The sequence below is a fragment of the Lonchura striata genome, chromosome 8, assembly GCF_050655825.1.
Source record: "Lonchura striata isolate lonStrDom1 chromosome 8, ASM5065582v1, whole genome shotgun sequence".
Taxonomy (NCBI): Eukaryota; Metazoa; Chordata; class Aves; order Passeriformes; family Estrildidae; genus Lonchura; species Lonchura striata.
In genome coordinates, this window is record NC_140710.1 from 17,597,290 (window position 1) to 17,621,757 (window position 24,468).

Below are 24,468 nucleotides of genomic sequence, written 5' to 3' on the forward strand. Positions count from 1 at the left end.
TAAGTTTAAACTGCAGTGAACACATTTATGATAACCTTGAATTATTTTACAGAAGTTAGAAACTACAACATTGGCCCCCAACACATGCTATTTTTTCTCCTTTTAAAAACAGTGCAGGTAAATTAGTGTAGCTTCTCTGCACTCCATGCTGAGGAAGAAAGCATCCTCCACTTAGGAACAAAGCTTTGCTATCAATAACTGAGAACCAGGATTGCAGGAACTCAGCAGGCACAGACTGTGTTTGTCTTTACATAATCTAAAGCAAGAATGTTCTGCATTCTCCAAGTGATGGTATAAAGGCAACAGGCTGAAGCAGAGGCAACAATAAATATCTGTGATCCTTGTTTGCCTTGAGAAAACAGCAGGGATTTAGTGAACAGCTAAGGATCTCTAGTCATAACCTCAGAGTCATGATGAAGGGAAGCGAACCCAGCTGTGAAGGACCTACATTCCTTTCCTATTAAGTCAGCGAGACTCATTCCTGAGAGATTTTTAAAAGATTGTTAGATTAAATCCCACGGAAAAAAAATGAACCCAAACTACAACAGAACAGAGTTCTACATTACCCTTACAATAGGCAAAGGTGATGCTTATCTGGGAATAATTCTTATGACATCTCCTCTTTAAGACTGGTAGCATAACAAATGAGACAAGATCACCTATGTACCTTTAAGAAAAAAATATTTATTTATAAAAATACAATGGGATCAGTTTCAGAAGTGTGGCAATAAATACAGTACAAGGAAGAAAAAAGCATTTCTACATGGATATATTATGGCACAATAAAAGGTAAATGCACCATCAATCATGGAACTTCTCTTGGCTCAAGACTTTGTACAAGCTCCCTTTTTAGTAAGACAACTATTTCTAAGTTTGGTCAGTGTTGATAAATGGAATGAATACACAATCACGAATGCACACTTATGTCTAATGCAGGACTTAACATTAGCAAACAATACCTTAAAAACATAGCAATGATATTAAATCACTAATGAGATATCTTAAATTTAATTGGCAAAGACCACATGTAACTTTAAGCATGAAATTATTTTATCTTCTCCAGAGAAAAGCTGTAAATATGTAAAATGAAGGCTTAACTTGGTATGTAAAAACCTACTTAAGTAGAGATTGTGAGAATGTATAGCTCCTTACGAAACAATCTGGCTGTATGAAAGCACTCCCCCTTTCACAGTATTCCTTTTACTTCATATGCAGTTATTGTTTATGCTGTAGACTATAACTGTTACAGCACTAAAGGCAACTAGACAGGGAAAGGGCAGAGAAAGGAGAAAGGAATGTATGTAAGGCAGTATTTCTTTAGGTACATTAAGCGTAGTGTGTAGGAAAGACAGGTAACAATTCCACAAGGCTAGTTTCGTTCTTACTGAATAAAATAATCGACTAATACTGGACTTCCGATGCAAAGCTAATAATCAATGCCCTGGTCACTGTACTGACCATGGTAATCTCTTTGATAGTCATCCTGGTACTCTCCGTGGTAGTCATCTGGGTACTCTGCCTGATAGTCGCTATCGCTGATTTCTGACCCGTTAGTTCCTGTTCCTTGGCTGCCGTTGTGAATGACAGGTTCTGTGGGTGCAGCACAGTACTTGGGGTCATACACTTGCCGTCCGAGCCCATACGCACTCATTCCCTTCTGTGTAGCTACTTTGTTGGTACCCATTTGTAACGAAATAGTTGAGTTATCCACAGGCTGTAATATGTACTTCTGATCGTAGATGTCTCTCCTGGTACCTGGTGCCAGCATACCAGCCTAATAAAACAGGATTGTAGAGGTTCAGTAAGAAGGTCAAGAGCTGTGATTACTAGATCTAGGATTTCAACTAGTATGCCTCACTGAAAGTGCTGAAAAGTAGGAATTAAAATGTAACAAAACCCAGCACAGTAACATCTGCTCACTAGTAGGTGAGTCACAGAAGAAAGTCCTTGCAGAAAGGTCCAGTTTATGTTCCTCTTTGGGAAGAATATACTAAGTATTCTAAGGTACTGCCCGTAAGCAATTTATTTTTTGCTTCTGTCTAGTTAATGCTTATAATGAAGTTACTGTTTTCTCCTGGGATAACACTGCCAGCAGAAAATTCTGTAAGCACTGGGACATTTTTTTGCCTTAAGACTCTCAGCATAGAACATACTGGCTAAGATAAGAGATTCAAGTTCCTCAGTTACTGCATAAGAGCACAGCTCAACTGTACCCACTCACTGCTGCCTGTCAAGACTCTGCTACTGGGCACCACTCCAGGCTCTGCTGTCCCACTGGGCTGAGACCTGTGTCCATCCTGCATGTCACACACAGTCCTGCTTACCTGACTGGCTCCTTTGTTAGTGCCCATCTGTAGGCTAATCGTTGTCTGGTCAAATGGCTTATCAGTTTGCATTTTTGGATCATAGAGGTGTCTTCTAGTTCCATAAGCAGTCATGCCTGCCTGACTGGCACATTTGTTGGTGCCCATCTTTATTGGGGGAAGGAAGAAGTGGACAGAAGTAATTATTTTTATTTGTACATTAAGCATAGTCTAAGGAAAAAAAAATATGCTTGGTAACTGTGATAGCTGACAAAAAGTAATTTCAGTGTTTGTTTTCCTCATGTAGTTTGACTAATACCTGTAATACATTACCCTTTCTCCTTTCAAAAGTTTCAAAGGGAAAAATTAAAGGCAACTGTCATCCTAAGGCATTTTAGTGACTGCCATTTGCCCAACTGCATTGCAATTGGAATGGATGTATGCCTCAAAATGTAAAAAGTACCTTTTACCTTGGACAGTAATAATTCATTTATACTGCCACAATTTCTCTACCACAGGAATTTTAAGATTTTACTTTGGCTTTTATAATTACTAAGGAAAGAGGAGAGAAAAAAAAGTTTCTACCATACAAAGAATTTTATCCACTATTTTAAAACCACGTTAAAAGACAGAGATGATGCTGCTAATATTAGCTGCTCCTTTCCTCCTTATCACTCTTACAGCAGATTTAAAACAAACAAACCAACTTTCCAGGCAGTGACTTGAGCTTATAAAGTCAATCAACTGCTCACAGGAATTAAAACCTCATTCCTCCTTCCACGATAAAAATATATTGTTATTCTGCACCTGGTTTTGCATTAACAAAGTATTAGTTAATCAAAGCAAGAAAATTGTTCTCAAATATAACAAATTACTGCAAACTTGAATTTCATACTTACCTGCAAACCAATTACACTTTGACCAGCTTTTAGTTTTCCTGCATCAAAACTTCGTGCTTGTTTCTCTGCATATTTGACACCAATATCAATTGTAGTGTGAAAACCTTTAGTTTTTGCCTATTTTGGGAGAGGGAAAATAGAATATTCAGTGTTTGAAGTGTATTTTCTGTCTCCACTCTCTAAGCCTGGGCTGCCACAAGCAGTTCTGTCTCCATGAGACTGTGTGTCAGGGCTGAGAGAAGGTACCAGTTCCCCACACCATTTGAAGGTGGCATTCCAAAGCTACCTGAGTCAGAAGGATATTCCACAGGGATTAGTGTTCTCCTGTGAGCCTGCCCTGCTCTCTGTATGCACATGGAAGCAGTCAGGAACCCTCACTCTGAACTCTAAGCCTTCCCTGGGGCATGTGAGAGCACACAGATCTCTGAAGTGCAACCTCTGCAGTAGCTCAGACTCTCAGTACTGTCTGTCCTCTCCTGACAGGCTGGATGCTGTTTTCTGCATTTTCATGGGTTGTAAGGGTGCATCTGAACTGGCATGTAGATTTGGGCTAGCTCCAGGGGTACAAATACTTACCAGACCTGCCAGTGCCACTAGAGTAGTCTGTACTTGAGTCATATTTCCATTTTCAAAAAGATCATTTGCTTCAAAAATGTCATGTGGCTTCATGCTGTAGAGTTGGATGGCTTTGATAAAATTCCCAATGTTCTCCAGCTAAATAGAAACAAAAAAGCCAGTTTTCTACAGTGTTTCAGATCAGAAATTAAGTAATTTTAAAGCCTTCTGGTGTTGGTTGGTTTGTTTTATTCAAGTTCTTTGCCTTGTGCAAACTGGACGAAACAGCTGGCTTAACCATCTTAACAGATGGTTAAGAGTGACTGGTGGAAAGTTTTTGTTAGTTCCAGTACTAGTTTCAGAAATCAGACTATGAGGTTATCCAGCTTGGCATCCCTCCATCAGTGAGCACCATATACTTTGTTAGAGTGGGCTTTGATAAGACTTCTCTCAACTGTCCCTTCCAAGAGAAATTCTAATCTAAAACTTGCTTCAAAATTAGAAAATCTGACATAGTATCCATGCTATTTGACTTCAGCAACTGATGATTTTGAATAAAATAAAACTGTAACTATGTGGATGGGATCCTTGTATGGACTGAAGGCATTATCTTGCTCACCTCCTGGGACAAATAAGCCTTGGAGTTTATTAGCACTTTTTAGCACTATGTGCTGTAGAAATTGGAAAGCAATACGGAATACAAAGAGTAAGGACTGAATCTCTTCTTTCCTTCTGAAGTCTTAAGAGGTATTAAAACTTTAAAAAATCCTCACCCATATTTAGCAGTGTTCAATGCCAAGAAAACAAGGAGGCTGACATAATAGTATTAAGCTAGACCCAGCAACAGCAAAGGCAGTAACTCTTGGCAGCAACCCTTCCAATGCTTGTTGCATCCTCTCTAGACACCTTCTCAGGAGGATGCTTCATACAGAGATGTCTAGTTACAGGCAGGCTGTTGAACTAATACCCTGCAGCGCTGCCTGCATGTAAAACTCAGTTTTGATTCAATAAAAAGAAAACTTTTCTTTTTTTTTTACTGGGCAAAGGCCTTGCTATAGGGCTCTAGATTGTTCTTCCATCTGACACTTCCCTGAAAGCTAAAGCACTGCTATTAAATACAGGTACTCATCTGCCATTGATGAACCATCTCAGCTGTAGCTGCACTATTCGTGTCTGCAACATCCTCAACTCATGGATATGTATTATATGTAAACTTGGTGCTACTAAGATTTATGATGTACCATTTTCACAGCAGATTTGTTAATACAGAAAAAAAGTATTGTTGGGGGTTGGAGGGGTTAGAGGTGTAGTTCTGAGGTTGGTTTTTTTTTGTTTTACCTGGTGCCAATTTAGTTTTGATTGATTAATTTTCTTCACTGATCCTGGCTGCAGCTTATTTATAAGCCTGGGGAGGTGAAAAAGAGGGAAATGCTTAAACAATAAATCTCATCCTTATACCATCCGTGCAGGCATTATATAATACTTTCACTCATGCTTTATTAGTTGCATTAGTTTCATCAAAATGGTTAATTTCTTGGTTGATACAGTGGACTAGCTCAGTTCTCAGGTCTCACAAGTCTAATAGACTGTTAAGAATTTTTGTGTGTCATTTGATTACTGTTGAAATGAGCTATGCCATTAAATTTAGAAACACTTAGAAATCTTAGCTGAAATATAAAGGAGATTTAAGTGTTCATTTTTCCAACAGTTTCCAAGAAGTTGTCTCCCACCCTACAGTCAACTATCTTTGACTGTAATTGTTGACATCTTTTCAAGGGGAATCTTCAGGAAGTCCCTTCTTAGTTCCTTGAAAGTAGAAAACTCCTAAAAATAAGGTTACTTAATAAATGCTTACTCGCATAAGATTATGCCATCTTTTAATCCCAGCTGAAAGTTTGCACCAATACTCAGCCCTGTAACCTCTTCTATCCAGTTACGCAGATCTTCTTCTATCTGGGGGTCATATTTCAGAGCAATCTGTAACACAAGCAGTCATAAAGTTACTTCAGGAGAGAAATCTCCAACTCTTCCCCATCCCAATTACATTTCAGAGTATGCTACAGCTGTCGTCCAGTAATTTTATTGCTGGATTTTTAAACTGTATTTTATATATCAGAGTACAGATGTAAGTACTTTATCCCTTTAACTATCATTTTCATGGCTTTACTAAAGGTCTGTTTGGAAAAAGCACTTTTAAGCATGTTGCAGTTTTTCTTTGAGTAAGAATTCCTGGAGCTCCTGGAAAGTCTTTTGACAGCTACAGAGGAATGATTTTTGAAAAAATATTCAACTCAAATTATACTTTGGCAGGAAGTAAGGAAGGGAAATAGTATCTTATGAACACAAGAATTCTGAATTGCCATGCCATCAAGTACTACTGCTCACATGTAAATTTCTACATGAGAAATTTGATATAATAGATTTTCAGTTATTCAGCTGAAGATTATAGTGAGTTGCTTTTATAGCTAGTTTATGATTAATGGAGATGACCTAGTAAGTTTTTTCCTTGTTCCTATAACATGAAGAGCTATCTTGCTGGGGATTCTGGGGGCTGTGCCTGTGTCTTGGTTTATCGTTAACCTTTGGTATCCCTGCTATTTCTCTTCCCTTTGACCTTCCTGGAAGACTCTTTTGGAATAAATTGTGATCTCCTATTTTAATTGCAAAGGAAGAAAGCCTGCAATAATCTATTGAAGTTTAAGGCATCAAGCAGAGGCCTAGAGTTGCTAGCAAGATGACTTAAAAATTTATTTTCCAGGTGTTCAGACTTCACTACTCTGTCTGTAAGTTTATGCTTCAGTCACTAGAAATCAATCCATGTGAAAGGAATGCTTCAAAGCAGTGAACTTCAACAGCACCAGCTGTCAAGAGCATTGGTGTTCTTTCACTCTGCCCTTTGTTCCCCTCCCCTGAATGCACCAAAAAGCAGCTCTGACTTCCTTCAGGTTAAACCTTTTCAATCCTTTTCAATATTGGCAAGTCGGACAAAATGGATTCTTATCACTGAAATCATCACTATGTTTTCTGCAAACAAAATAAGTTATCTGAGCACAAGATTGTGTGGGATAAATAACCTGCACTGGTGCAGAGGTTGGCAACACTTCCACCTTCATTAGATGTCCTGCATGGATCAGTGAGAAGTGAGGGAGCTACTGTGAGAAACCTGACGGGCCAGGACAGAATGTACCTGCAGAATTTCTAAAGCTACACCAGTTGCTTACAAATGCCCCAGGAGAAACTCATGTACAGCCATTCACATAACATCAAAATGTAGATCTGAGACTTTTTACATATAGTTTTAAGACTTCAGCCAAGAAAGGCCAGCTATTAGCCACTATATTTATACTGAAGGAGATTATAATTCCAGCATATCTGAGTTACTTGGATAGAGGCAATTGCTACATTTTGGCCAGCATTAATAATCCCTGACTCCAAACTGACCAAACTAAAATTTACAGTACTCTGTTCCCTATTTTTTTTTCCTAAGGGGAATGGAAAATTCTTGTATCTCTGGCTTTACTTCAAAACCTTGTCTGAGTAATACTTATTTTGCTTAGATTATTTGTAATAGCAGTGCTATGGTGCCTTAGTTACAGATCCGGATAATGGACTAACCCATTCCTACATTTAGATCTTGACTAAGGTGTAAAATTCTGTGCAGCATTCTGTACAAGACAACAAAGAAAATATAATGACTTTATTTTTTAATCACACCTTTGGGTTATTAGCTAAAATTAGAAGCAGACTAGAAAAGCTTCAAAGGACATGGCTGTGGTCTCATCTCATGGGTGGCAGAGAGCACCCCTTGCAATCCCTTAAGTTAGCACAGCAGCATCACAATCACATTCATTTCCAATGATGCCAATAATAGCAAGGGATGGGTAACATCTTGAAAATGGTGTATGAAGAAGTCAGCTGTCATCTTTCTCCTTCCTAACCTGGTGATTAGCTTACAAATGACTTTTCATGGATATTTTTATTTCCTATGGAAGCAATGCTTATGTGATCACAGCCTTAACTGTCTCCCCAGTAACATCTGGCAGAACCCAACTAGCTCACTCAAAATGATAGAAAAGAAGCAGTCTTGGATAGAATTGAGCCAGTTAGATTTTGTGTGAAAATAAATATATGTGCAAGGGAGAAAGACACTAAAACATCTTCCCCAAAAGACTGAATTGTAGCATCATACTCTTCTTACACATTAGAGAAGCTATTAAAATCTTGCAAAAGTGACCTCACCCACAAAACCTTAAGTTACATGTACAGGCAAGACATATAGTGTATAATTTATTTCCCCAATTCAAGTGAAGGAACAGGATTTATAGAAAGGCCAGAACTTTCTATTCTGATGCTCCAGTTAGAAGACAGCAGATAATTTGGGCTGGTCATTCATATGCTGACAGCTCATACTGTGATAAAATCAACACTCCAGCATGCATGTGGGTACAAAGCAGGGGTTGAGCTAATGTCCTCCACAATTCTTTAGTTGCAGACATAATGAACATTGTGCTTTCTGAAAATTTAGGCAGTTTCAGTGTAGCTTAAAGACAGTGTTAGCCATCCTGCAAATGAAATTGTCTGGAATAGAACTGGACGTGTGTTTCTATCACTTAACTTATTTTTAAACTCTGCCAAAAAAAACAAAAAGTAAAAAGGAAATTAGGTTTGTGATACCACCAAGAGACATAGTTTAAAGATTAATCTTTTTCCTCCCAATATTAAAAAAAGTAAATATGGAAGCCAGTAAGAGTGAGAGCCTGAAAGACTTCTGCAAGTGTGGCTATTTTAATCTTTCTTGGCAGGCAAAAGAAAAAAAAGTCAGAATTTTTCCTCATTTAATAATAAGTGCATTCCATATGTGAGATTACAACTGAACTGAATATTCAATTCTGACCTCACTGCTTGGGCAATCAGGTGGAATTTTATCACTTCTGAAGAATATTTATTTTATGTTGGAGTAATTTACCATGTTTCAAATCTTGAGCTTTTCAAGAGGTTTTAAGTTGCCTTGGGGTATCATTACAGTGGTTATCTAGAGATAGGAAGTAAAAAACACCTATATGCACGAGGAGAGTTCTTATTGCCACTAAAAGCATTATTTTTGTTCACATTTTTGAGCTGGTGGAAAACTAAGTTAGAAAAAGTAAAAACTGGTGCCAGTTTCTCTGCAAATTATATTCAATCTACCTCAAAACCTAGAGATATGAAATCTTTTGAATCAGGTTTTAAACATGTGAGAAGAAGGGATTAAACAGGGAGAGTGACGGGTCAGATACTACCAGAAATAAGGCATTATGCTTATTCTGAATTCTTAGCTGTTCTATTCCCAATGGCACGAGCAGAAGTTATGTAGCACTCTTACTGAATATTTAATATTTTCCACATGTGGATATCAGAGAGGTTCCAGTTTTCCTTTGATTGCTATCTGTGAGGTGAAGCCAGAGGATTTGATATAAATGTAAAAAAAATATGTCTTTTTCCATTACTACTAATCAAAAATATGCCAACATCTGATCCTTTATAAATAGGGACTCTTCATGGAAGATACTTAAATCTTACAGGTCTACAGCAAAAGAAAATATTGTCTACTGAATATGAAAGCATTAGCTAAGAAGCTGCATTCAAAGTATCATAAGTGCCATGAAAAAAAAACCCTACAGTTTCAGAATACTGTAGAAATTATTCAATTGTAGCAATGGATATAAGATTTTACAGCAGTTTAATATAAGATAGCAGGAAGGCAACTGTTCACTTCTTTCTTCTGACAAATGTTGAAAGATAGATAAAGTTGTTGATGTTGCTCTTTCTGTCCATGCTTCAGAGATACAAGTTTAATAGAAATATCTTTGAAAAGAAATTAATGTTTATACAAGTGGTCAAAATTATACGTGATCCAAGGTTGTGGAAGGAAAAGGTTGGGTGTTACTTGCCTATGACCAACTGATATTTATGTGTTTATGCCAATGTATGCCTCAGGCTGGAATCCTCAGGTTAAACTTGATTCCTCTGGCAATTTCACACCTGATCCTCACATCTAGTTCTGTTCAGGTAGGACTTTCCTACCCAAGTGTAAAAACCCTCTTAGAGTGTAAAAACCCTCCCTCCATGTGTAGTACAGGGACAGTAACAATCATCACTGTTTTTATCAAGCTCATGAGTTCCTGGAAGCTAGCAAAGTTCTGCTGGCCAACTTTAATGATCTACCTGTGTGTCCCTTGAAGTTACTCAGTGTGCCTGTAGCATGTTTAGTTTGAGTGATGATGTTAACCAGTACTTCACACCATAACTGATATCACATCAGTTATGTGAGTTGTCCTTTTATACTGATCTTTTCCAAATTACACAGTACACACTGTACGCTGAGGGCTACGTGTATGCCAAATCTCCAGTTTGAGAGTTCAGCTGGCTGCATTGCTGCTACTCTGGAAAATTACTGTAACAGGATCTCAAGGAAGAGTTTAAGCACACTGCACTACTTTTTACACTGGGACTAGCAAACACAGATCTCACTAAGTTAAAAAGCAGGTATAAAAGATAAAACTTTTGAAGTTAAACATCATGACATAACAGCTTGCACTTCTTAGTTCTGATGAAATTTCTGATTAAAGCTGCAGACTTCCTGCCCTCCCCAGCAGGAGTCAAAAGTTTAATGTGCAGTAAGCTAAATTTAAAGTACTAGTAAGCATTTGAAAAAACTGCTCTCTTGTCATAAGTTTCAACCAAGACAGCATGTGCTTCTCAAAGTACATCAACAACTCTATTTAGGAACTGTGTTTGTCAACAAAACTTAAGACGTATATACATATAAAACTGCAGCAAAGTAGGTTGTACATTTTGGTTTTCCGAAGTAAATAAAGTACAGGGCCATGTACAGCAAGAGAAATAACCAGGACTTCACTCCAAGATAGCACAGGAAGAGGTTACATACATGCTTTTTCACCAAAGTGGACAGAAAAACAGATAGAGCCCCAAGTTTTGGATTTTAATGTTCTTCATGGGGAGAAATATGGTATGGCCCATATCCTTGCTTAAAGTGACACAAAATTGCTGACTTTTCAATTAAAAAACAAGATTGAGTAGAGAAAGCTTACTGCATTTTTATTAAGTATAGGAGCATATTCATATTTTACAGAATTTAATCCATGTTTAGCCAGGGGTTTTAAACTACGGAAAGCAAATAAAAACAACAAATTAAAAACTCTGGGTTTTAAGACTTAAGCTTGTACAGTTTCAATTTTATGCAGCAATTTGTTCCTGTATCAACTTTTCAATCGTTATTAATTCAGAACTGTCTGAGTGAAATTGAATTGCTGTGGTTTCAGTGTTGCCTTTGCAAATATCCTTTGCATTGAAATAAACACTACCTTCTGCAGCGATTTGTCCTGCTGAGGCCAAAGATATCAATGCTGGTACTTCTTTTTCATTTCTTGGCACTCATTCGTGATGAAATTTTTTCCTACCCCTTTTAAGGATTTATGATGGTATGGGGAAAGATGAAAGCAAAATTCTCTCCTGGTATCAAGGCAGAAGAAGCTCTTGACAGCTCTTACTGCTCAGAAGTGGGAGTCAGGCAGACCACAGCCAGTCCCAAATTGTTATCCAGAATTCCTGTTCATCACCTGCTGTCCTAGAACACACTTTTGAATCAGCTATCTAAAATTTACACAGATAAATACCTGGGAGAAGGAAAGTGTTAAGAGCTTAGTGGCTATGTGAATAACCATGAAAAAGGCACTAAAGAGTAAATTCTTCCCATTAGAGGAACAAGGATTTTTTTTTTTTTAATTTTAATTATACAAGCAAGCTAGAACTTGCTGGTTAAAATTCTATGGTGTAAACAGATTACATATCTAATCTTCAGCTTCAGAGGTAACAGAGTAGCAAGGACATAATCACGGATTATTTAGTCATAGAATAAATAAATAGCACACCCTAAGTTGAGACAGGGAACCCAAGACTGGAAAAATAGAAAGTTTTGGTTTTTATTGAAAGTGGGTAAGAAGATGAAGTGACAGGGTACCAAGGTGATTGTCAAGGGAAGTTTGCCATTTGAAGTACCAACCCAATGAGCACTCATCATAAGGACAAATTAAAATCTCCTGTTAATTCCATGTATGTTGGCATGGATTGCATGCAAAAGCAAATGTCATAGTAGGCGTATTTGTGCCCAAGAACCCCAAATGTAACAGGAATGTGACAATGCAGATGAAAACCAAAGAGGAAAGTACTTCAAAAACTCAAAGCCACCATTCAGCATGCCCTGATATATGAAGATGCATTTTTTTCTGTCATCATGGACTGTTGTACAGAAAGGCAGAGAACACTGCATTAACATTACCACTGGAGGATTGCACTACATCCCAAAATGCTACTTAGCAAAAAATTTTACAGCTGTATCCATTTTGCTTAATATTCAACTTCTTTTTTTTTTTTTTTCATGTGTAGCGTAACTGACACCCTGCCAACATCTCACTGTTTTCTCTGTAAATCAAAATTTAGACTACAATCTTTTAAGAAGAAATGGATGAGCTTTAATCCAAAATTCCTGGCACTCTTCCCATAGGCACCAGTTTAAACTCTGTGAAGTGAGAACAAACCATGCCTCAAAGTTTCCAAGTCATCTCACAAGTACAGATACCTGCAGTCATGCATGGTGCTTGTTGCCAGATCAGCTGGCTGGAAGAACTCAGTGTTCTACTCCCTGGCTATCCAGTAGGATTTTATGACATTTTGCAAGCTATTCAAGAAGCCAGTGCTACCATCTCTTCCCGCAGGGTGCACCAACAACTCAGACACACGCCTGCCCTTGGACTGAACGCTGCTTCCCTCTCGTACTCAGCAGCTACTGCACCACCCTCACTTCTTCTAACATGTTCTCAGTTTTTCTTGCACTTTTTGCTCTCATCATGTTTTGCCAGAGTCACAATTTTCTGGCTTGTAACTCCAATTTTCCTTAGCCATCAGCTTCCACTGTCAACTGTAGCACCTTCTGGTCACACCACCATACTTTATACTTCTTGGTATGCAGTTCCTTTTCTCTGTTTATTTAGTCTGTGTATTGCGGAATTATTTATATTCCTTCAGAGAACACAATTCCAGTATCCAGTAGCATCCACTATTTTAAACCACTGCTGGTCTTTGTTTCAAAAATCCACTGGGATATGGTATTTGTTCTCAGCTAAGTCACGGCTGATCCAACCCAATGGACAAAAGCCATTAGTCCCTGATGGGACTGGAATTCTCCTTGCTTTGAAACCCAACCCCAGTATGACTGATATGACACAGCAAATCTGGACAGGCTCTGACATCACAAGTAGTAATGTCTCCTGAGACAATACACTGAGTGCTGCATGGAAAATCCTGGTAACCTGACAGACCTCAGTGATGCCTATTTAATGTTCTTTTGTGGGGGAAAGGAAAAAATCATACAGAACAATCTGGTACATAAACAGAAAAAAAATTCCAAAGCATCTGAAAACAATTCCGTTTTTCCAGCAGTAACCCAGGAAGGATCTCTTGAGACAACTGTTACTCTAACTCTGGTGGAACAGTAGTTCTCAAAGCCTAAAAAGAGCCTGTAAACAGAAACAGTAACATCAATGTTCACTCAATCTTTCTCAAATGCTTTTCTAATTTATTGCTACCACAGAAACCAAATAAATTAGATATTCTTTCAAGTTTATTCATTTTTCTCCCCAATAGAATGGCTTCCTAATATGTAGTTTTATAAGCAAAGCTGTATTGTGACTCGGTAGCCCTTCCCCAAGGCCCAACTATGTTGACAAGTCTTCCAAATTTTCCTCCCAAATAGTACTGCAGAGTCTGATTATTTCCTTCTCTCTCCACACCTTTTTTCTTCTCTGCAAATCCTCTTCACTTGCCCAGAGCAGAGTAATTATGTTCTACAGCAGCAAGCAGATAACTGGTAACTCAAACATACCTCCCAGAAAAGAAAGCTGAAGTCTGTCACTTCAAGTATTGCTATAGAAGTTACTCAAAATGCACATTCCTTCTGCCTCCCCAACGAAGGCACAGTCCATGCTGCATTTTCTCAGCACTTTTTCCAAAGGTACACCTGAAGACTCTAATCTCACCACTCTAATTTGCCCCCACCCAGTAAGCTCAGGTACTTGATTCCTTGCTGTGATGCCAGGCACAGCCCTGACTGGGAAATGCACAGATGACAGGGCAGCTGCTGAGTTTCCCATTTTCCCATTGCATTTCCCAGTTAATTGGGCTCAGTGCTTCCCACCGACTCACTGATAGCACCTGGCTGCCTGTCAGCCTGCACTGATTTAACTCCTTGAACCCACATTAGCTGAACAGCCTCACTGAGGTGTCTGTGATAGGTATTCATAAAGAAAACAGATTCCTCTCATTCTTACCATTTTTTTTTTTTTTGTAATTTAGGTGAAAGACATGATTTCTTGAGAACTTCCTTAGCTACTTCCAGCTACCAAGAGCTGCCTAGATTTCTTTCATAAACGTAGTAGATTAAAGTCTTTCAATTCATGCATAGCATGTTTTTCTGGTTGAGGTAATTCTCTCCATTGCTAGTTTTCTTAGCAGAAGTACAAGTACTGCAGATTTCACACCCTAAGCTTTAGAAGACCTTGTCTATCAACAGCTTCATACTCTTGTTTTGCTTTACTGCCAGCAAAAATATTGCAAGAATGAACTTGGCACAAAGAATGAAAGACAATGATAATCTGCTGCTCCTGACCCTTTACCTCACCCCCTCCTGGGTATATCTCTGACCAATTAAAGTTCAGTAGGTGATGCATTTCAGTAGGTTCAGAAGGTTGATTATAATCCAGGAAACATTCAAAAATACTTTGGATTTGGCCACCCAGACAAGTTGTGCTTTAAGCCCATATAAAGTATTATAACAATATTTTTTTTTAAAAGCTGATGACCATAAACATGTTAGAAAATGTTTACTGAAGAAAGTCTAAGAAAAGTAAGATGAAGTGGAAAAAATTACAATTACATGAGCTTGTAGCTCAGCCTTTTATTTAATGAAAATGTAGTTTTAGTAATGTATAAATCAAGCCGTAAGGCTGCTACGCTGGAGTTTATGAGTAAAGAAGAGAGAAAGACAAAAATACGGTCAAACTCCAAATAACAGGCTCTGAGTCAACACCCTGTAGAAACTTTTAAAGCACTATTTTTCAGCAATTCAACACAAGCTAGGGGTGGGTAGGAGATGTACATACACACTGCATCCAAAACTCAGGATGCCACAAGGCAAGCTGTGGTGTCACTATGCTGCACTCCTGAATTGAGAGTAGGTTTGAAATACACACCCAACAGAATGTGTGGGCAAGGCTGTGCTGCAAATGACCGTGAGAGGTCTCAATCCTCAATTATTTAAGGTTCCATTATTGTTCTGAAAACAAAATGCTCAAGTGCGCTGACTGAACTTTAACTTTGTTAGTTACATTTTGTTCCAATTCTGTTCCATCCACTCAAAGACCAGTGCTTTATCTCTGATATTTAATCTCACAATTGTTGTTCACTCTTTTATTAAAATCAGCTAGTTTCTTTCAAAGGGAAGTAGCTTTCCATATCAAAGACATTTTCATGCCATCAGTTATTGATGATAAAGGCTGCCATCAAGACAGACCATAGTAAAAAGTCTTAATGGCATTAATCTTTATTTTCTTCAAAAATTACTTGTACTTTTTACTTGTATAGGACATGATTAATACAACATCAGAGAGGTAAGAGAACAACTTCTTGCAAAATTAAGCAAAAAGCATTTAGTCTTAGCACAGCAGAAACGTGCCTGAACTACACATGCTTCACTGACTTAACACAGTATTGACTTGCAATTATGATATATAATGGAACTTCTAATTGATTCCCCACAGAGTTATGAAGTGAACCAAAGCAGTGGCAGCTCAGGCTGGTCACACAGTGGGAATCTCAAGAGGAGCTGCAGTACAGGTCCTGCTCCAACACATCCTTTTGCTTGGTGTGTACTGGCCTGAGCTCTGACTTGTGTTCTGCCCATGCTCAACACGGAAGGGAAATATTCTGCTGGGACCCAAAGCAGCAGGAGCTGCTTTTCACCATTAATGTTTAACTATAACCAAATTCCTTCCAATATATGCATATATGTATTTGATGCCTTACCTTTGTCTGTGAAGGCTTTAGTATATAGTCAAGTGATTTAGGACAACAGAAAAATACTTTTTAATTAAATGATTCATATTCAAGCAAAACCAGGGATACTAAGATAATGCTGTCTATAAATAAGAGGCTGTGGCAGTGGAAATATCAGCAGGAAAGCAATGTAACGGCAGAGCTTTCTTAGCAGGAAAGCTAAGTAAGATTTTTGCAATAGTAATGTCCTGTTTTATCCTTGGGAAGAGCCATGGTAAAAACATGCAAACAGGGCAAGAAGATATGTTTAGAATCCATCTGTAATTCAGACAGCTAGGATTTTCAGTAGATCAGATTCCATCTTCATGCAAGCAATTCAGAACAGCAAGAAAGTGCAGAAATATTTAGGCAAGTACTTGGTGTTCAGGTTTTGTGTGCATGCCCATCCACATACTGATTCACTTCACTGTACCTCTTAAGGACTACTCCATAACCAAAAGGTTGTCTAAATAAAGATCTGCCTAAACAAAGTCCTCAAGAAAAATCCCGTGTTGACCCCAGAATACAGGGCTGAGTCTCGGAAGGGAAGCAGCAAAGGCACTGATGGTTGAAGTCTGGTTTCCATGAGTGAATGGGTCTCAGTGACCAGGCTAAGCCCAGGCTCCCAAGGCTCCCAGCCTGCTTGGCCCAGCTGCTGGCACCAGGCAAGGCGCTGGGGACAGTCCAAGCAGGGCACTGGACCGTGGCTGTGACAGCAACACTTCACCCTCTCTGCAGTGGCCCTGCCTCACTGCCAGCTCCTGCAGGGGCATGGATGCCTGCCAGCCTTTGCCAGTTACACATCCAAAGCATCCACTTTGGGTAAGAGAGAGTTTTGTACAAGCTACAGGAAGCTTAATTGTGTTTCCCCTCCAAATATCTACTAAAATCTGCACTGGTTTGAGGAGGAGTGGAAAAAAAAGGGGGGAGGGGGTAAGTGTGGGTGAGAGGAGGAAAGGGTTATTGCAGTTTTAAAAACAGAAGTCCCAAACATAGAACAACCCACCTAAGAAAGTCAAAACTGTTTTTGAGAAAATCACTGTCATTCAACCCCACTAAACAGAAACAATGACATAAGTTACTATGAGGCATTACTGCAGAACCAAATGTATTTACTCAAAAGAAAGTATTTGCTGCTGAACACAGCTATACAAGTTAACAGTTGTTTAGAATCAAATACTAACGAAAAGCATTTTTAAGCAAGAGTCCCTCTTAAAGAAAAAAGAAGGATTTTCACATGATCTCACTTAGAAAAAATCTGTTTCAAATTGCCCTACGTGTCCTGGCCTGGAGCCCATTTTTACTGAAGGCCTTTCCTGTACAGTTCCACAGGGGATGGGAATCTCTACAAAGTTTGCCTTAAAAGGACGTGTCAGATGCCCAGTGTATACCGTGTTATGCAGCTACAGAAGCTAATAATTCTGAGTACAAAGGAGTTTCCATCCTTTATTCTCCAAGACAAATTATAAACTACTTGCAGGCAAGATAAAGCATCCAAATTAATGTTCTGTCAAAAAAAGACAAGGTGAGATAAAAAACAGTGATGTATTGATGTCCCACAAGAATGTGTGCATACATTCATCTTTTCTGGGTATTGACTCAGCAACAGGATTATAGTAAGTATTTTCCTCCAAATTTTAAACTAAGTCTAACTCTGAAACCACACAAAGAACACATTCATTTGTAAATTTTAAACAAGCAAGCACTGCTGTAATGCAATTCATAGTTTTTATTTTCTGAGGCTGCTAATCCCATTTAATTGTCATGACTGTCAAGCTCTATTTCTTTCTTCAGAAGTGTTCTAGTCATAGGAGGTACACTGTGAGCTTGCATTTAAAGGATGCAAAATCTTATCTCATATCCTTAAAAATTAACTGTAGCAAGTTTTATGATTTTTTAATGCCAGTGCAAGATTTACTGAAGGTTTATTAATTCACCATAAACGAGGTCACTGTAATATATTTTATACATGGAGGGAAAATGCTTTACATTTGGAAGTGCAGACACAGGGTGCTTACTAAGGTTAAACATACCGGAAGTTTCAGCAAACTTGCTCACTGCTCATTTACTGATGCCCGTGCTGGTACAGCACTGTCTGTGCTGTCCCACACATGGGAGCAGACCCACGTGGGGCTCCACTTCTGCCTTGAAGTTCATGAAGCAGCAGTAGCTAATCCTGGCTATGCTGTGCCATTCATCACCTTCCTCCTAGAAAGAAGGATGTAAGATGAGAGGCAGAACTGGAAATGGCATCCCTCGGCCAGGGCTTAGCACGGGCAGTGACACCTGCCTGCAGCTCCACGCCTCGGGTCTGGGGACTCCCAAAGCCAAGTGTCAGCTTGGCAATGAAGCGTCCAGGTTTGGGCACCGGAACTGCTGGGCAGAGGCAGCCAACTCCTGTGTCAGTGGTTTACAGCAACTGCTGCCTGATGTGCCTGGGACAGCCTCTCCCACACATCTGTCTGATCTACTCAGAGCTCCTGAGCTGTGCCACTGGGGACAGGGCAGATCTGCCAAGTGGGGCTGTGCAAGGGCTCCCAAAGGTGAGTCTTGTTGTTTGCAGGCTCAGGCAAGTGTCCAGAACAGGAAAGGTGCCAACATCAAGCTGCTGGCAAGAGAAGTGTTTCCATGGCAAACCACTTCTGCTTGTGGTAAGAGATGGATCCTTGCTATGAACTGTCGACCCAATGCTATGAAGGTTCCATCACCATCAGTCCGTACCTCTTAGCAGAGCTACTTCTTACTGTTGTAGTGTTAATACTTCTCTTGAAGCAGCCACAGAACTGGAAATCCAGACTTGATTGAACAGACTTGCCCTGAGATTGTAACAGGGAAAGTGGTAAATGGATTAGACACATCAAGGTAGTGTAGACACACAGAGATAGACAGTAAAGGATGAAGATGAGTGGTAATGTTGTAGTTAAGATTCTCCACTGCTGGATTACTTTCCTTGCTTAATAACAACAAAAAAATCTAATTAATCTGCATTAATACCAATCCTCAGTGAATATGAGAACTCTGCACACACAGGACCTAACACTAGGAGAACACAAATTAATAGGTTACTACAACTTAATAAAGCCAGTGATTCACTAGGTTTCTTAAACAAATTCCTTGCAAAATTCCCAGCAAGAGGCTACACTAATGTTTCAGCAATTGAGGTGGCAAACACGTTCTCAAAAGCGCAGGAACATCTGCCCAGAAAGGCACACACTGTGATTTGGAAGTGGAGGGCAGCAGGGCCACGTTCAGGCAAGTGTTTTTGCACACAACTGACATTTAATACTGTCAGTCAAAGTGACAAAGCATCAGGAACAAGTAACCAGCAGAGAAATTGTAAACAAATCAGAGAATTCTCATAAATTGGTTGCTGATACATTAAAAAAATGCATCTTAAAACTAACTGACAGAATAGATGGTTTCCTTTTTTATATCACTAATGTGTTTTTAGTGATTCATGTATAGTTATTGTGCCAAACATTGATTGATTGTAAGTTTAGCTATGGAATTATTCCATGGTCATATTTATGTTTCACGGACAGTTTTGCTATTGACTTAATTATCAAAAGTGTACAATTAAGTACAAAGTTAAGAAGTTCACTTGAACTGTAGATCTGTTACCAATGCCTGGATCCAGCTGGAAGAAAGTCACAGTTCTTTGAAAAAAATACAAAATTTGGACACAAAGAGAAAAGTTTTAGCACTTTCCACAGTGAAATTGATATTTAGCTAGGAAATGTTAATGTCAAGAGACATGATCAACTATCAGAAACCATGAATTAACTGGAGCAAACAGACATTTAATGCTTGCTTCTATAAATTCTTCTGCTAGTTCCTCTGAAAATTCCCTTTTCAATAGCTATTTCTATGACAATATTTCTATGATCACCAAAATATTAGATTTTTTTTATTCCCCAAGTAACAAAATGAAGATTTATGTAATGCAAATGGTCATGCAGACTGATTTTATTTTATTTTAAATTAAACATCTGAATTTAATTCAAAACTTGTAAATTAAAGATATTACTTCCTGAAAAGTTACATGGATGTCTACATACAAGAGAACAGGAATGCAGAGATCTTGTACTGTCATTTATAATGAGTAAAAATATACTCCTCTGCTCTTAAAGCCTAAGTTTTCACTGTCTTTATCCAGTACAGTCTCAATTTTTATTACATCCTTTCAGACAACAGTAATAGAAATGCACTTTTATCAGCAGAAAACATTCTCACCTAGGGTTCACAAAACTCAGTGAGCAAACCTAAAGGTTTGTTAAAGGAAAATAGTCTAGAGGAAGCATAGAATGGTAAAGCAAATATATGATAAGAAGAATTGTATTTTAAGAATGGAAGAGAGTATTATTTCTGTTTTGAAAGGAAGGGTGAGAAAGAGGAAGGAGAGGGCCTAACAGTTCAACCACAGACAACCAAAACTTATCTCACTATTAAATCACTAATAAAAACTCTGAAAGTTAATTATTTTAATTTGGTTCCCAGATAAAGATATTTATTTTAAAAATAGTTATTTCTGGACTAAGCAATTAAATCTATTTATTTGGCTTGTAGCAGGTAAAATAGATTACAATAATTTTCTCCTCAGCAATTTCAAGAGGAACACAATAATCATACCTAGGACTGGTTTGCATTATTCACCACAGACTTCAATTCTTTTTCATTAATCTGTATTTGCCCTCAAGAAGGAAAGCAGGAAACACTACTGCCCTCCTGCACGCTTGCAAAACAGGGAGATATTTTGTTTACAGGCTTCATTTTTCTAACATCCTTCACTTTATAAAGTTTGTTTCCCTTCCTCTTCCATTTAGCTAGGGCTTGACCTTTCCGGGTGGCAGCTGCAGGGCTGGGATAACACCGCAGTTACTCTGCTGCCTTTAAAAAGTTTGGGAAATGGAACTGCCCAGTGAAAGCCTCCTGACACAGGGATGGCTCAGAGGCAAAGTCAGGGACATGCAATGGCCAATGCTATGCAACATTTAACTCCCCACATAAACCACACTCCTGCACACCCTCACTTTCTTATGAAGATGAAACTGGCACTGTATCAAACATAAGAGGAGGGGGAAGATAAATGCCTGCCCAATACAAATAACACTTCCATGGGAAGGGTGGAGCCACTAGGAAGAAGCTGAATGGACTGGAACCTCTGCTCCTGCTGCACAATGCTCCTGTTTCCTCCACACCTTCTGCAGGAAGACAATGGAGCATAAATCAGAGACAAATACAATTTCGAGTTTGCAGCTTTAGCTAATTGCATCATCATCATCTCATGCTATGTCAACCTCACACACTGCAGAAACTCCCCCACTGCTCAAGAAGAAAATTTATTTCTTGCCTGCAGAAGTAACCATCCATTTCAATCAGTTTAAAGGGCTCCCCACTGAACATTTGTTTTGGATCAATTATCTTCTGTGATCTCAAGTAAACAGGGAATCAGCTTCAAAGGGATTACGCTAGTTTGACTACCTACATACCTCTCATGCAGACAAGTTTCCTTGCAGCTGCGAACTAGTACACAAACACTGTGCTTTCTCTGTAGGAATGAGGAAAAGAGATCCCTAACAGACTAGACACCATGTAAGTGTGAACTAAGGTAAGGAGCAAAACAACCGAAGGGTGGAGCCTGAAACAACAACAACAAAAACCCAAAAACAAACGAAAAAAAACAAACCCAAAAAACCCCCCAAACCAGACATATTTTAAGGTTAGAGACAGAATCCTGACCTCAATTAAATTCTTAAGAAGCATAAGGACAGGTTATATTCATCTATTCTAAGACCATAGCAAACAAAAGGTCTCTCTGAACACTAGCACACTGTCAAATGAGAAAATAAAGAATAAAAAACAAAACCAAGGGATTCTTTTTTCCAGCACAGCTGGACCCTCAGGCAGCATAGCTATGAAGCTGTCTGTTTACTGCAGAAAAACACTGCTTGGGGAATCAGCACTGAAAATTTCAAACAAGGGTATTTAGCAGTAACTATCATTCAAGCAGGGAGGTTCTACAGCTACTTACAAACATTATCCCAACAACACATGAAAAAAAACATAACAAAATAGTCTGCACAAAGTGATTATAATTGGAAACAAAACCTGATATTCCAAGAGTTGTAAACTAATTCTTCAAACCTTCATGAGACAGAAAAATCTGGGAAAAGGAATTTTTGATCTTTAAAGAGGCATTATCTGCTGGTCCTCTGGAATTACACAGATGAACAGACATACATATAACCCACAAACCCATGCAAGATACTAGATTGGAGGTGCATGATATACCTTTATGTAACACAATTGCTTTGAAATTTGATCTCTTAAAATGAAAACAACATTCTAAAAACTCAAAGCTACATCTCTTCTGGAGATTTTGTTGTTCACTGGAGGCTCTTTTTGTTTGCTTGGGTTTTTTGAAAGGAGATGAGTGAATTCGCCTTTGGTGCACTTGAATTGTTTTCTATGGCACTGCTGCACTGACATTTTCAAAGAACGCAACAGAAACCTACAAACGAGTAAACTGGAGCTGCCCCAAAACATCCACTCCTCTGCAATACTTGCACTGAAGGCAGAGAATGTGAGCAAAACTCAGCGAGATGAAGTAGAAGGCCCTTTGCATAAAGGTGTGAATTGCACCAGTTTCAAACCCTCTGCTAATGCACATGCTTGGAACAGTTCCTCAGGAGGCCCTAAGGAAGCTGATGGCAATAAGAAACAAAGAAAGAACAAAGAACTTCTTCCCATCTTGTCCCCATTACGGGATCACTGTTAAACCTACATCTTTTTGTCAATAATCTTTAAAGTAAAGAGCATCTACTTTCTTCCCAACTCACATGCAGTAATACGCAATACATTTTAGTCTGTTTTTAGGTTTGGGTTGTTTTTTGGGGGTTTTTTTCAGTGTGTAATGGTGTAGATAAATCACTAAATTGAGATGCTGGAAGCAACCACTCCGGAAGGCATTTGGTTACATGATGTCATCAAACTTTGCAAGAGAATCCACAAGCATCCTGAGAAAGCTAATAAAGAAAAAACTCAAAGCAAAATGTTTTGTAAGGCATAAATTATAATGTTTAAAGTACTTTTCTCCCTGGTCTCCTTTCTACTCAGCTACAAGTCAAACAGGATCCAGGGATCTGCTGAAGCCTGAAACCAGACATGCGTGTGAAACAACCGGTTGTTAAAGACCACGTTTCGATTTTAAGCCTGTGAATAACGACACTGAGCACCAACTTATCCCCGCTTGTTTAGCGGTGTAATTTTTATTGCAAAGATTTTCCTTCTATTAGGTAATTGTTCGTTGCAAGGCAGCCGCCAGTCTAACAGGACAATGCGAGACACCTTTTGTTCCTTAGAGGAAAACCTCAGCAAAGCCGCACACAACCGGCGCCCGCCGCTCCGGCCGCGGGGCCCGGCTGCTGTCAGCGCCGCCTTTTCCGCCGCTTCCCGGCGGAGCCCTCGGCGCGGCGGCGGCGGCCGGGCTGCCGGCGGGGCTCCCCGCGGGGCGCGGGCCCGCCCGGCCGCGCCGCCTTTGTGCGCCCCCGCGGCCGGGCCGGGCCGGGCCGTGCCGGGGCGGGGCGGGCGGACAATGCGCGTCTGTGCGGGCCCGCGCCGATTGGCCGCGCGCCGCCCGTGCCCATGATGTCATGCGGCTGGAATGCGCCGCGCGGGGGCCGCGAGCCGCGCAGCGCCCGCGCAGCGCCCCGCTCGGCGGGCCCGCCCGCGCCGGGCCCGGCTCTGCCCGCCGCGCCCCGCCTGCCCGCCGCGCCGCTCCGCCGGCTCCGCGACGGCTGCGGGCCCCGGCGCCGCGCCCCGCCCGATCCCGGCGGGCGGAGAAGGCGCGAGCGGGATGTCCCGTGCCAGGGCTGCCGGCACGGGCAGGTGCAGCCCGGGCCACGGTGCGAATCGCGGCTCCGCACGCGGGTCCGCCCGACGCTGACAGCTCTTCGGCGCCCGCAAGTTTTCTGAGCGGAGCCGCGAAGGGCAGCGCTGTCCCGGGCCGGCGGCGGGCGCATCTTTACGCGCCTCCACCGCGCGCGGCGGGCGGGACCCCCGCGGGCAGCCGGAGGCAGCGGAGCCCCGAGTCGCGCCTCGTCCCGTCCCGCCCCGCCGTCCCGGTGCAGACAAAGCCCGGCGAACCCCGCGCCGCCCGTACCTTGTTCTTGACCTCGGCGGACAGCCCGTAGGAGGGCCCCTTGTTGAAGTGGGTCATGTCGGTGGTGTCCCGCGGTCTGGGGGCGCTGATCGCAGGCGCTGGCGGCTCCGGGCTGAGACGACAGTCCGCCCGCGGCCGCGGAAAGTTCTAGTCCCTCCCCTCCGGCCCGGCCCCGCGGCCGCCGGAGCCGCGGCGCGCCAATCGGGGCGCGGGGCCGGGGCAGCCCCCCCGGCGGGCCGGGGAGGGGGCGCGGGGCCGCGGGGAGGGGCGCCCGCCCCGCCCGGGCCCGCCCCGCCGCCGCCGGGCGCCGCCCGGGGGTCCGGCCGGGGCGGGGAGCGGAGCGGAGTGGGGGGACGTCAGCGGGAAGGAATCCGCGGGCACCGAGCGCCGCCGCCGCGGATTG

The 24,468-nt window shown here is 40.9% G+C and overlaps 1 protein-coding gene across 1 annotated transcript; it reads right to left on the reverse strand.

Moving 5' to 3' along the window:
* Positions 1-664: 664 nt before the first annotated feature.
* Positions 665-24,222, reverse strand: CNN3 (calponin 3). Its single transcript, XM_021525744.2, has 7 exons — positions 24,066-24,222; positions 5,613-5,734; positions 5,096-5,162; positions 3,779-3,916; positions 3,203-3,319; positions 2,325-2,471; positions 665-1,774 (listed from the first exon to the last, which is right to left on the reverse strand). Exons 1-7 carry the CDS (start codon positions 24,120-24,122, stop codon positions 1,427-1,429), a joined length of 996 nt encoding a protein of 331 aa, XP_021381419.1. The 5' UTR covers positions 24,123-24,222; the 3' UTR covers positions 665-1,426.
* Positions 24,223-24,468: the final 246 nt, after the last annotated feature.

Bases quoted from the DNA above. Each gene is read 5' to 3' on its own strand.
- CNN3 (XM_021525744.2), bottom strand. From the start codon at position 24,122: ATGACCCACTTCAACAAGGGGCCCTCCTACGGGCTGTCCGCCGAGGTC. The intron at 3,917-5,095 runs GTAAAACAAAAA...GTTTCTATTTAG, and splicing joins CAAAACTAAATTGGCACCAG to CTGGAGAACATTGGGAATTT. The intron at 1,775-2,324 runs GTAAGCAGGACT...CTGTTTTATTAG, and splicing joins CTAACAAAGGAGCCAGTCAG to GCTGGTATGCTGGCACCAGG.